Source organism: Pyrus communis, chromosome 16, assembly GCF_963583255.1.
Source record: "Pyrus communis chromosome 16, drPyrComm1.1, whole genome shotgun sequence".
In the NCBI taxonomy this organism is placed as follows: domain Eukaryota; kingdom Viridiplantae; phylum Streptophyta; class Magnoliopsida; order Rosales; family Rosaceae; genus Pyrus; species Pyrus communis.
The window spans coordinates 10,057,519-10,070,725 of NC_084818.1; the positions used below are offsets into that span (position 1 = coordinate 10,057,519).

The 13,207-nt window shown below is 38.8% G+C and overlaps 1 protein-coding gene across 1 annotated transcript; it reads right to left on the bottom strand.

The window, feature by feature from the left end:
- Window positions 1-1,489: 1,489 nt before the first annotated feature.
- Window positions 1,490-6,177, bottom strand: LOC137720431 (exportin-2). Its single transcript, XM_068459499.1, has 2 exons — window positions 3,134-6,177; window positions 1,490-1,922 (listed from the first exon to the last, which is right to left on the bottom strand). The coding sequence occupies exon 1, from the start codon at window positions 6,050-6,052 to the stop codon at window positions 3,137-3,139; it is 2,916 nt and encodes a 971-aa protein (XP_068315600.1). The 5' UTR covers window positions 6,053-6,177; the 3' UTR covers window positions 1,490-1,922; window positions 3,134-3,136.
- Between the last annotated feature and the right edge of the window lie 7,030 nt (window positions 6,178-13,207).

Sequence of the window (13,207 nt, forward strand, 5' to 3'; positions counted from 1 at the left end):
ACCAAAATGGTTACCTGACAATGGGCACATTTGGTTTTATGGTACATTTGAAATTTTGATACATTTGGTTTCTCTGTACATTTGAAATCGAAATGTACCAAAAGGGTTACATAACAATGGGTATATTTGGTTTTATGGTACATTTGAATTTTTGGTACATTTGGTTTTATGGTACATTTGAATTTTTGGTATATTTGGTTTCTCGGTACATTTAAAATCTAAACGTACCAAAAGTAATTACTTTTGTTCTCAAATGTACCATAAGTTTTAAGTATATTTTTTATATATCTATACGTGAAAAAATATGTATTGAAGACTTTTTATTTAGACATTTTTAATAGAAAGAGATTTTTTTTTTTTTAAATACTGATAATAAGGTAATGAGGAATTAGTTATTTTATTTTATTAAAAAAAATGTCATTTAATGCGTAGAAGTTGATTGACGAAATTAAATTCCTATATTATAGGTAATTAGTTGCTAAGCTACCTTATGCCTCTATATAAATGCATTTAAATTAATGACATGAAAATTAAATAAATAGAAAATTATTGAGGTGACAATTGATCAAGGCACCTTAATCAAATTTTTAAAAGAGATGAATGTTTAATCTAACAACTATAGAAAAGATGTAAAACATTCTAATTTTTCCTAAAAAGAATGAGCTCGTTCCTCCGATGCAAGCATTATTATTATTATTTTGACAAGGTGATACTCTAAATATACAGTAAACTATGGAGAAATAGATTTAAACTCAACTGCAAAATGGAAGGCACTGTGATCTGGACAAATAAACAACTGTCCATCATAGTGATACGCATTTTGGGCTTAGTCCAACAAGATCATGAATTTGCATTTGCTTTCTCAAGAGTCATCGGCCGAAGGGTAAAAAAGTACGAACAAGCCTCACAATTTTCACATCTACGGAATTCTAGGACAGTTTCTCACATCTACCTGTTCTTTGATTGATTCAACTTTCAATCTCTTACACCCCTCATTTTAATTTAGACCGTTAATTCTATTTAATTCATTTAATTCGATTACCATAAATGAAGAGCGAAAAAATAATTTCCTTTTATACAATTCTATATCTTACACGGGCACGTCGTATGCATGATGTCAGTGGAATCATATTCGTTTAGTTAAATTAGCAAATCCAACAGGGGTTTAGTGCTCGATTATTACTAGGTCACTGTGTTTTAGCAAAAGACGACATTTTATATCAACAATAAACGTCGTATATACGAACAAAACATGTTGCACAATTTATTGTGTACTCTCCATATGTTATTAAAAAGTACATTGCACAAGTGCAGCCAGCATGCGTCCATTAAAAACCTTCCTTCGACACCGACAAAGTCGAAGAAAAGCTTCATCTTCTTCCTCAGACCTGAAAACTTCCGGGTTCCCCTCCCACCACAATAAAAACTTCATAGGGGTAATGCTAAAACCTTAATTCACTTAACCAACCAGGGATTTCACGAACTGAAATATCGACGACGCAACAATTCCTTTTTCTTCTTTTGGGAAAGACAATGGTGCAACAATATGCATACATGCAATGGTAATATTCAACAAAAACAGACTTACATGACAACAATACACATCTACCATAATTTAGACAAATGCATGCTGACACAGGACGGGGTGCGGCAAAGACGTATCCATGATGACTTGGACATCGGACTGCAACACTAGAATCTAGGTAACTGGGTGCTCGCCGTCATGGTAGATCGACTCAGGACAAATGTAACCAAAAATCCCACATCATTTCTGCACAAGATCTTAAATGTTGCAGAGATGAAGATGACAATCATCAAAACCTGGAGACTGCAAGGCAGTAGAGGTTGTTCACATATGTATGCTGACCAAGACTCGTTGAAACTTCAAATGAAAGCCCACACCTTCATTGCCACGTGAAATCCTGCAAGTTTACACATGAAATTAGATGATTTCTTGAATGTCGTGGCATTAATCATATTCGGATTAGACAGAAACAAAATAAAATATAAAACAAAGATCTGAAGGGGGTAAACTGTAGGAAAATCTGAGCAGTTACTCGACTAACATAGGAGGTTAAGTTATACAGCAATATAACATACATGCCACTAACACGAAAATGCATGAGATGATAAACAAAGGTATCATTACCAAAAAGTAGCAATTACAGTAGAATTAATAGTCAAAGGTAAGATATGCAAACAGGGAAGCGAGGAAACTCATAGATGCAAAATAGTGCTAACACTCACTCACAGGTTTGACATGTAGTGCTAGCATGCCTAGATTGAGAAATAGAAACGAATACAGCAAGAGCTTAAACCAACCAAACTTTCACTGTAACTTGAGGAAACCCCTTGAACATTGAACACACAAGGACTAAACATCAACTCTGGAGACCCTCTAGTACAGAAAGAAAATTGAGACAATTCAGCTTTTCACAAACGTATAGCCAAAACTGGCTAAGAGTCCCAAGGACATTCCTTTCCTCCAGTCACAACATGAGCAAACCAGGTTTTGGCAATACTCAAAGTTCAAACCTGTCCCAGTTACGGCTGATACCCCAGATTCACCATTCAATTTCAACAACTATTTTTTTTACACTTTTAATCAATAAATGTTCCCAAACAAGTAATAACTTTTTCCTTACCATCCAACTTCTACTCTGTAGTTTACCAGTGGCAGTATTTTTAGCACGAATCAAATATTAAAGCTACTCATAACAATTACCTAAACAAGATGTCTTCCTAGGCCGTTATTTTAGCATTCCAATAGACAAAACATCTTTTAGATACAAAAAATTTATCCAAGGGAAGAAGAGCATATGACAGAGAAGATATGATTAGATAATTTCTTATCTAGCCCAATACATTTCGATCAAACTGCAAGATAAACTCAATGCCGAGTAACAAATAACTAGCCAACATCCTTTCTGTGTCAGAACATATGTACCCCCACCCCCACCAAAAAAAAAATAAAAAATTGTGTATCACATGTTTACTCACCAACTATTACCACAATATAAATATATCACAAACAATTCCAGATTGTAATTAAAACATGTGCATGCATATCCATAGAAAATAATAGGGATGGTGCATAACTAAGAGAACAAGAATGTTTTATATGCATACTCACCACTCAAACAATCGGGCAATTATAAAATTCACATAGACGACCTAGTTCTGCCTGATTGGCTGGGTCAAGATACTGACTGATGATTTGAGGGTATCTGTTAGGGGAAAGTTTGGAAAACCCAGCCAATGAAGTTACCAAAAATTCTTTTGGATCCCTTATATTTTTCAGAGGGTCGTCCTCTCTCTTCCCAGCATTGTGAAGACGAACAAAGGTGGCAGAGTAACCTGCGTTTTCAGCAATATCAGGCATTTCTGGATCCTCTTCAACCCTGTCCTGTTCAGGCCGCGAAAGAAGGGTCATAATGCTGTCCAGCATCTTCCCCCAGTGTTCAACAGCTGCGGCATCCAGAAGTGCTGGAGATTCACATAGAAGTCTGGTTGATGCAACAGCAGTCAACTTAGTCTCAATGACTCCTGTAATAAGCTTAAGATTGGATATCCAAAACTGCACCAAGATGACCTGAAATATGTTGCCCTGAACAGCATTCATTGTGTCTGCAAGGTTTTGAGAGCCGTGTTTGACCAGAAAGAGTGACATAAAAATCAAGAGAGACTTAATAAACTTTCCTGTTTGCCTGGTTTGGAGCACTGTGAAAAGGGCACTCCAAATGCCACCAATGTAAGGCGCAATCACATTATACTCAAGGCTGTCGATAATAGTATTTAGCACATAGAAACCCTGTTCATCTGTGCTACGAGCTGAGACAAGCTTATTAAATATCACAAGCACTTGCTGCAACCTCCCCCCTTGGTTGAGCTCATGGGGTGCCTTGTAAAGGAATGCTTGAAGCAAACGCACAAGAGCTGGAACATTAGACGCCTTTTTCCATAAATCAGGGGACAAAAGTATCTCAAAAATATGCATGTAAGACGGTGAGATTGGCGGGTTATTCAACTCAACTAGCTGAGCAAGCAGCTGAAATGCATAAGGAAAGAACTCGGTCACATCTTCCCCCAGTATCTTCTGGAGGCTGGGAAATAGGCTTGTCTCAAAAAGTGATATTAGAGAGGCATTCTTCCCACATGCATGCTTCACAAGAACAGCCACCGACTCAAAAAGATAGTGGTTAAATATTGGATTCTTGGGGTTTTCACAAGCTTTGTTGAGTAGTAATGTTAACCCTTTAATGCAAGGATCAGCAATCTCAAACGATATGTCAGCAACCCCGAGAACTCGCATAATACACTTCATTATGTATTGGTTTTCCTCAGATTCTGGAACCTTCAAGGCCTCAAAGAGATTGTTCATCAGTTGTGGTAGAACAGGAGAAATATCTGTTGAAGTATATCTTGCTCTTCCACCATCGTCCTTTACCATCAAAAGTTTCTCAATACAACTTGCAGCATAAGAGTGAACAACATTTGACTCTGCATGAAGGAACCGAATCAAATCTGGAAAAAATTGCAATGCCATAGGCTTTGGTATGTGATTCCTGAACATTGTGAAAAACTTCAATGCACCGGCCTTGAGCATCGGAAACCCATTGACATCCTGACTCTGCAATTCTGGAGCAATTACTGTCCCAAAGAAGTTCTGAACATCAACAAGATCAGTCGAAACAGAAGTACCACCAGCCTTCTTAATAGCAAGTGATACAACCAAGTATATAGCACAATCCTTATCCTTCCAATTCGCAACTGGGTTTGTAGCAAAAGAGCTTAGCAAACTCTGTATCTGTAGAGAAACCAAATTGGTAACCTGTTGTTTATAATTGCTAGCGATCCCTTTAAGAAGCTCACATGCAATCCTCCTCCTAGTATCGAGATCACTACCCTCCATATCCCTCCTGATGAACTCAATAAAGTTCATTTCAAATAGTTCCTCATCCTCCTCCCTCAGTCTCACATTAGGGATCACAATGCCCTGACAAATCTGTGGTATCACACCCTCAGCAGCAAAAAGATTATGATGCACACTTGTGCTAACTGTGGTCAAGAACTTAATAGCTGTAACAGCCAACTGATCACGGCTCGACACGTGAGACACATTCACCAATAATTGCCAGACAGCGAGTGCAAAATCATTCAAGTACACCTGAAATTCTTCCTCATTCTTTTCCATGTAAAGGTTAATATTCTCGCAAACAGCTGCACGCAACCCATCGACCAGCGCAAGCCCATTAGCGCTACTCTCCAGCGCTGGATAACTAGTGGTTAAATATTTTTTCATCTCAGTCATCCACTCCTTCATATGGTCCTCAAAAAACTCAGGCAACTCTTGAAAATTCAATGAGTAGAAAATCCTACAGCACAATCTCTGTGACTCAAAAAGGGGCTTAAGCACCACGGCAGACCCTCCGGAATTAGCAGCAGACTCGATCAAGTTTGCAGTTTTCATGAAAATTTCCAAAAGGGGTGCGGCGAAATTATCCAAACAGTATTTCAAATCAAGCAAAAGATCATTGGTCTTGTACTGATAACGAAATTTCTTAAAAATGGAGTTGGCAGTGCCGAGAATACCGTTAATGGAGGCGTAGTCGCCAGCAAGCGAAGCCGCCCCAAGGCTGGAGATGAGCTCGGGGAGCAAAGCGGGCCACAACTTGGGGAAATCGTGCTTGCCAATGAGGACTAGGGCTTCACTGAGCTGCCCCTGAATCTTGGGTGTCGCGGAGAGCATGAGGGAGACGATGAGGCCCTTGATCTGGTCCTTCTCGGCGTCGGGGATGGGGGTCTCGTCGGAAGAGGAGTTGGGAGCCCATCGCGCCTTGAGGTGGTTTTTGAAGTTGACGGAAGCGGCCTGCCGGATCTGGTCATCAACGGTGGGCTCGGCGACGAGGCGGAGGACGGCGAGGCCGTAATTGGGGTGGAGGGATGCCTCGGAGAGTGAAGCCTCGGCGCGGCGGCGAGGCTCCGGGGATGGAGAGAGGGTGTGGAGGAAGCACTGAGAGAGGTGCTGTAGGGTTTCGGGGTTCCATTCCATTGTTGGGATGGAGCTCTCGCAGTATCTAGATTTTGGTTGGGTGGGGGGGACTAGGGTTTATGCGATGTGTGGAGATTTTGAATGTGAGCGAAAGGTGTTTGTGTAAATAACTGAGAGAGAGAGAGAGAGGAGAGGGAAAATTAAATAGTCGGGGGGTTTAATTTAGGGATTTTTGGTCTGCGAGTGGAACTGTGGAAGAAAGCAGCAATGCTAGAAAAATGTGGAGATGCTTTTCCGCACCCTGATTATTCCCCTCTAAACGGCGGCGTTTGGCAGCCCTCAGGGCCAAGGCCATTAATTCATAAATTATATCAGAGGAAAATATGTCTTGAAAAGGGGAAGGGAAAAGATTTAGTGAAATTGTTTTCCTAATATATACGATTTTGGGAGGATTATATCAGTTTAAAATTTCTTTTGTTTCCTTTGCCAAAATAAAGAAGAGTAAATGAATAGTGGGAGGCCACCCCTTCCAGGCCAAGGTATACCACAAGTTTTTTTTAGGACTTAAAGTTTCTATAATTATTCGGGTAAAAAAATGTTTTGGATCTTATTTTCAGGCCATATTTAGCCCATACAATGAGCCAAGATTAGTACCTGAGACCCAATGTTGGGATCTAGTTGCTGATGTTGTCGACCAAGGAAAGGTCAATGATTATTTTTTTATCGGACGGCCCACGTGGTTGAACTGTCAACCAACGGTCAAATTCAATTTTTTTTTTTTTTTTAAACCAAGTTTGTAAATCCATTAAATTTAATAGTTGAGAATTGAGATCGAATATGCGCAAATATAACAAGACAATGATAATTGAATTTGACCAACCTCATTTGTTTGAATGGGACTTATAATTTGTATATGTTTGTTTTTTAAAAGGTACGATGAAAATCTTACAAAGGGATATGCTACACTATTGTAAGTTTAATTGAAACTTAATCGAAAATTTCAACCGATCGAAAGTAAAAGGATTAGCCACACCTCAACACCTCCTCAACTATTTATTAATGAATGAAATGGCTATTTGTTTACCAAAGTGGGCTAATACCCTGTTGGGCTCTTATACAAAGGTCTGCGTAGTAGCCCGTTTGGTAACAACAAACAAGCCCATTCCTGAAATTGGGCTTTAACATTTGCCAGTTATATTAATGGGCCTTTGCTAAAGCTGACCCCAATCAACCCCAACTGGAATAAGAGTACGGAGACCTAAACCTCTAAATTATGGATCCGACTAGGATACATATAAGGGCTCGTTTACGCAACTGTAATCAAAATAAGAGGAATTGGATTAAGGAGGAACTGAAATGAAGAGGAATCATAATCGGATTCCTGTTGAAGTTGTTTACTTAAATGTTCAAGAATCGGAATAGAAATGAAACTGAATTCATAGAAGTTGTTTACTAATTAAGTTGAATCGGAATAAAAATCGATATGATTACTAAAATACCCTTTTTGTTTTATTTATTCTATATTTATTTTTAAAAATATTTAACTACTTATTTTTAGTTATTTAGTTAAATTAAAGAGTTAAATGTCCACAATTGTATAAAAGCCAAAGAAATAACCCAGCCACATTCTTCTTCCTCCCTGCAGAAGAAAAAACCCAGAAACAGAAAGCACTAAGCCGTCAAGACCAGACACACGAGCAATTTGGCCCTAGACCTTGAGGTCACAATCGTCAAAGCGATGTCGCAGGAGAAGGGCCCGGCGAGCGAGAAGCATGTCCGTGAGATATTGACGTTGACGTCATCGTCCCGAAGCTACATCCGTGCAAGCTTGTCAGCGGTGTTGAAGCGGTTGATCCTTCACCTCCTGAACGATGGCGATCCAATATTCGGGGATGAGATCTTGCATGCAACCAGTAGATCTCTTGAACCTATCGGCTTTCTAATTCCCTCACCCAACCTGAATTCAAGCTCGTGAGATTAATTTGTTGGGTTAAACGGCAGATTGATAAAAGGGCATAATAGGAAGTGAAAATGTATTCCCGATTCCCTTACCCTCCCGGAATTCAATTACCATATACATAGAGGGAGTCCAATTCCTCAAATCCCAGGAATTGAATTCCATTTTTTTGTGTGGGTCCCATTCATATTTTACTCCTTCCAATTTTAGTAAAAACATGTATAATCCGTAATTGGAATCAGATTCCTTATTTTCATTCCGATTACGGGTTGGTAAACACACCCTAAGTATTGAATGCACTCATCATCTTGACCATTAAATACATACAACGATTGAGAAAAAGTGTTTTGGAAAATAAAGAACAAAGAGACCGCTTGCTACATGGTACAAACGATGTTGTTCGTCAACTCCTTTTCCTTCCTCTCTCTTACCTCATTTTCTCTCCTCCACATCACCTATTCTCATAAATGAGAAACCTTTTTAGCCAAAATAGTCTTTGAGGTCTGCATAACTCTTACTTTGGTCCCTGAGATTTGAAATCAATAGAAGTAGTCCATGAGTTTGTCCACCATCAATCATTTTGGTCATTCAATGGAAAAATCTCCATAAAATAAGGCTAAAATAACAAAAATACTCTCAATTTTGTCAAATCATCTGGCCCATTATTTATTAAATTGATGGTATTTTTGTCATTTGGGTCCTTATTTAATATAATTTTTTTCAAGAAAATACCAATATAATTAATGGTGAACAAACTCAGGGACCACTTCCATTGATTTCAAATCTTAGGGACCATTTTAGCTAAAAAGTCAAACCAAAATGAATCAATTCCATCACTAGAAAGGACAAAACTCTACTCTTATGTCCAACGAGCTTGACATGTAGTGATGGAATGAAATCGTCCTACACTAAATGGTTGATGCCATGGTGGTGGTGATGGTGGTGGTTTGAGCCTATGAGCAAGGGACATGGTTGCGCGAAGAACATGACACATAATTGAGATACGACAATGACATCGTCCTACATTAAGACTATCTCATTCTTGAGTTAAAACCTAAAATAAGTTTGAGTTCAAACCTAAAATTTGAGCAAATTTAATCTAGAATTTAGGCCAGGGTAAAAAGGCTAGCCGACCAAAATTTATGTTTTAACAACTTTTGAAATTAAGTTATAAAATGCTTAGTATGTTGTAATCAAATTTGTGTTTTTTGGATAACTTTTTATTAAGAAAAGTAAGGTTTTCGATCCATAGGGAAGAAGACAATGTCTTAAGAGTTAAAAAAAACCTGCTAGAGAAGAGGGGGCTATTTCATATCAAGGTTTGGAATAGATGTGACTCAAAGGATATCTCAGAGAAGCAAAGTCATTCTATGAGCACCATTTTGTGAAGAAGTCCTTATATGTGGTTAGCAAAGTACTTATCTGGTGCTGATGCCTATGAATTTTGTTTCAAAAGCTACTACCCGCATTCCTAAGCCCGTTTTAGAGATCATTTCACTATACAGAAATAGAAAGACCTGACTTCCACAACTACAACTAAGACACGAACAACTATTTACATAGTGGGTTCTAAAATAAGCTGCTTCAACCATTCGCACAAACCTCTCGGACATCGTTCACTTTACTTGAAGCAATACAAAGCTTATTCTTTCCTAAATCTGAAAATAATGCTTGTGCTTTCGCAAGGATTGGCACAGAAATACAAAGTTCTTTCACATTTCCATTCTTTTAACGAGAAAGAAGAAACAAGATTGAAAGGTTGAAGACTAGTGATGGAATTTGGTTAATGTAAGGAGGCTATCAATAACTTACCTATGGAATGCTTTACCTTTTTCTTGAGCTTAATTCTGATTCCATGATTGTGGATTTACTTAAATTATTTATTGTCATTATTGAGCCGGTTGATGAGGTAAAAACATGAAATTAAACACGCTTTATTCTCTATTGGCCCACTCAAAGCCCTAGGATCTGATAGGCACCCGTTACTTTTTTCCACAACTGCCGAAAGGAAAGGGAAATGGATCATCTTCAGATCCCTTCCTCCTAATTCCCAAAGTCCGGGGATCCGGGTCGTTGAAATTTGATCCAACGGTTAAAGTTATTATAAATTTTAAACTGGGCCCTTGTTTGTAGCCGTTAGATCAAATTTCAACGTCTCGGATCTCCAGACTTGATAGATTAGAAGGAAAGGATCCGAAAATGATCTTTTTCCCTGCCAGAATAGTTGTAACTTATAAGGAGGTGTTGACCCTAAAAACTACCAAGCCTGCGTAGTGCACAGGTCGAGTAATTAATAAGCTAACTACGTCTTTCGGTTGTGTGTGGGACGTGTCAACTTAGGGGCCGAGCTTGGTTGAGGAGTATAATATGTTGATGTGGCGTTGAGTGCGCTACTGACTTCTTGATCTTGCGACTGCGGCCGAGGAAGGAACACGTCTCGACCTTTGGGTTCTAGAGCCTGAAGACAAGGCTACTAATTCTACGAAGTTCAATATCAAATTCGGTTTTCAATGTGCTGAATGTAGTAATCTGTAACACCTCACTTCGAAGAGAAGGCTAATAAGATGACCTTTGCCAATAAGGATTCGAAAATTCTTCTCGACCGAGACTTGGATAGATAACCAGTCGACCTCGACGCAGTGCTATTTATCCAAACTAAAGGTGCTCCGTTGTCGGTTGATTCTACGACAACAATGTTGTTTATCCAAACTGAAGATGTCACAGGTTGCCTTCACAGTGCTGTTTATCCAAACTGAAGATGTGTTGGAGGAAAAAGAAAATAAAAATCTCAAGGTTGTTAAGAGGTTTCGTGTTGAGTAAGAGTTTGCACATGGCAGTTTCTGTGTTGAGTTCGATGGGCTTTCTGTTTCCTACACATCTCGTATTTATAGGACTATCATCTTAATGGCCGTCGTGTTGTAAAACTGCCGTCAATATCAAAGTTTCCTCCTGCATAACAATCTCATGCAAAACAAAAGATTGTTATGCCTTATGACTTACCAGCATGACACCACCACGTGCTAATTAATAGCATATATCTTTGTGCTGATATGCATCCCAATTTGAAATATGCCAATAACATGCATGCATGGCTAACCAACTCTAAGCACACGTGGAGGATACTCCCTATTGATTCCATCTTGGTATCCCATTTAAACCAGAATATTTGGCATCTTCATCTTTATGCATGCATTAATCTCTCTGCCAATCAATATCCATTTGCCAACCAACGCCGTAGTGCATTAGGACTCTTGATAAAATGCTCTGATACTCCAATCCACCACACGTCTAAATTCCAAGAATCCCAAATCAAATTGAACTGCATTGCTCGTTTTCAAGTCGGAGATATAATTTGCATCTCATTGCATAAGAAAATGTCAAGCTAAATCATTATTAAAAGATAATTATGATAAAAACCATAATATTATCCTTTAATAATAACAAAATTATCTTCACTTTTTCATCCAACGGTTGGGAGTTATGCCTATTCAACGATCTTGATTGCATGGACCGATGATGTAATTTTGGGTCCAAACACAGGCCCCACCCCCTTCCCTCCCCCCCCCCAAAAGAGCCAAATAAAAATTAACGTCCTCAATATCCTTAACCACCATGCTATGGGCAGGATGCCAATGCAAAGTCTTGTTGTCCAAATACATCGGCGCCATACGAAATTCCTTGGGTCGAGTATTAGTTACGTAGTCACCATTTAGACTAAGTCTTCATGTTGGCACTCTTTTCCAATTTCTGTCATTGTTTCCAGCATGCATGGTTTCACCAAATAGCATCTTGATTCTCTCGGCTGTTAACAACTTGGAATGAGATATATTAGCATCATGCAGCCGCCAAGTGGTTGAGAAGTAAATGGGCTTCTGTGCCCACATCCTGGAGACCATCACCACTTACCCCAAAGCAGTGCTATTATCAACTACATTCCAGAAAACCACTATCAAGTAACACTTTGAAGCCAAAAATGATTTGATTCCTCAACTAGTATGTAGCTGATACATTCTAATTTTTGTTCCAGAATCCACCTTATAAATTTTATACTCCACCCAGTATGCACATAATATTTGCTCCACCGAGTACGAACACAACTCGACGATACAAAGAAACAAAAAATACAAAAAAAAACTTTATTAACTTGGGTCTTACTTTGCACGTCGACGATACAAAGCAAAGTTGCTTCAAAATTGTCTTTCTTCACCGAATAGGCCCCCATGCCTAGCTCGGTGACTATCGACAAATAAACTTGGTGGCTAGCCTTTGTAATTTTCTCAGTTGAGATGTACCAGAAAACTTGCCACGCACATACCCTCTTCTTTGAGAGGAAAAATTTGGGCCTTCCATTATCTGCATGAAAAATTCGTACTGGTTCTGAATGGCGTCTTCCTTCTTCAAATTGATGAAAATTGACCAGAACCATTCATGTTCATCATCATATACCCTAGTGTAGAAACTGGTGGAAAGGTTGACAAAGGCCTGGAGGCTGAGTTTTTGAAACAGGTTTGCCTCGTCGATGGCGAACGCATCGGCCGAGTCGATGCTGCTCCACTCGATTGCCTTAGCTTGCAGGCTATGCATTTTCCTTTTGTTCACTACTTGGTGGCGGAGATTCTTAAGTTTGTTCGATTTTTTTTTATATTATTTTTTCAGTCGGTGCATCAAAGACCATGATCACCGAGAAGCAAACCATGACTCCTCCTTTTTCTTTCTTCTGCACCAAGTATCAGATTTCTCCAAGCAGCTACTTTATATATGCTCATCCTCGGCGAGATTAAAATAATTTTAACTATCGAAACTGTCGAAATGTACCACCTGTCCCCTTTATTTTCTTAGGCATCAGCTGAGCAGCCGAATGGTTAAGAAAATAAATTCTTATTCATTATTTTATTTTATTTTTACAAAAGAAGATAAAAGAAACCAAATCATAATCAGGAGGAGGCCAACGATGCCTTATTCCGAGCTGAGATTTTTGATATCAAAATTTCCACTTTGAGTTTTTCCAAGGCCGAATAAAATATCATCTCCAAATTTGTTTGGCTTGACGAATGATTTTTCATCATCGCTCGCCGAATGCGTTGAGCAATTATTAAGCCCCCCAAGCATAATAATTTCACTAATTTCGGCTTTTAACTTGAACAACTTAGCCAAATGGGATTTCTCTATATCGGCTTTATTGCCAATAATCATATCAATTAGCGTGGTTTTTTCGGCTAGGCCTATATCTCGGCCTTGTTCATCATTAGAGCACTCCT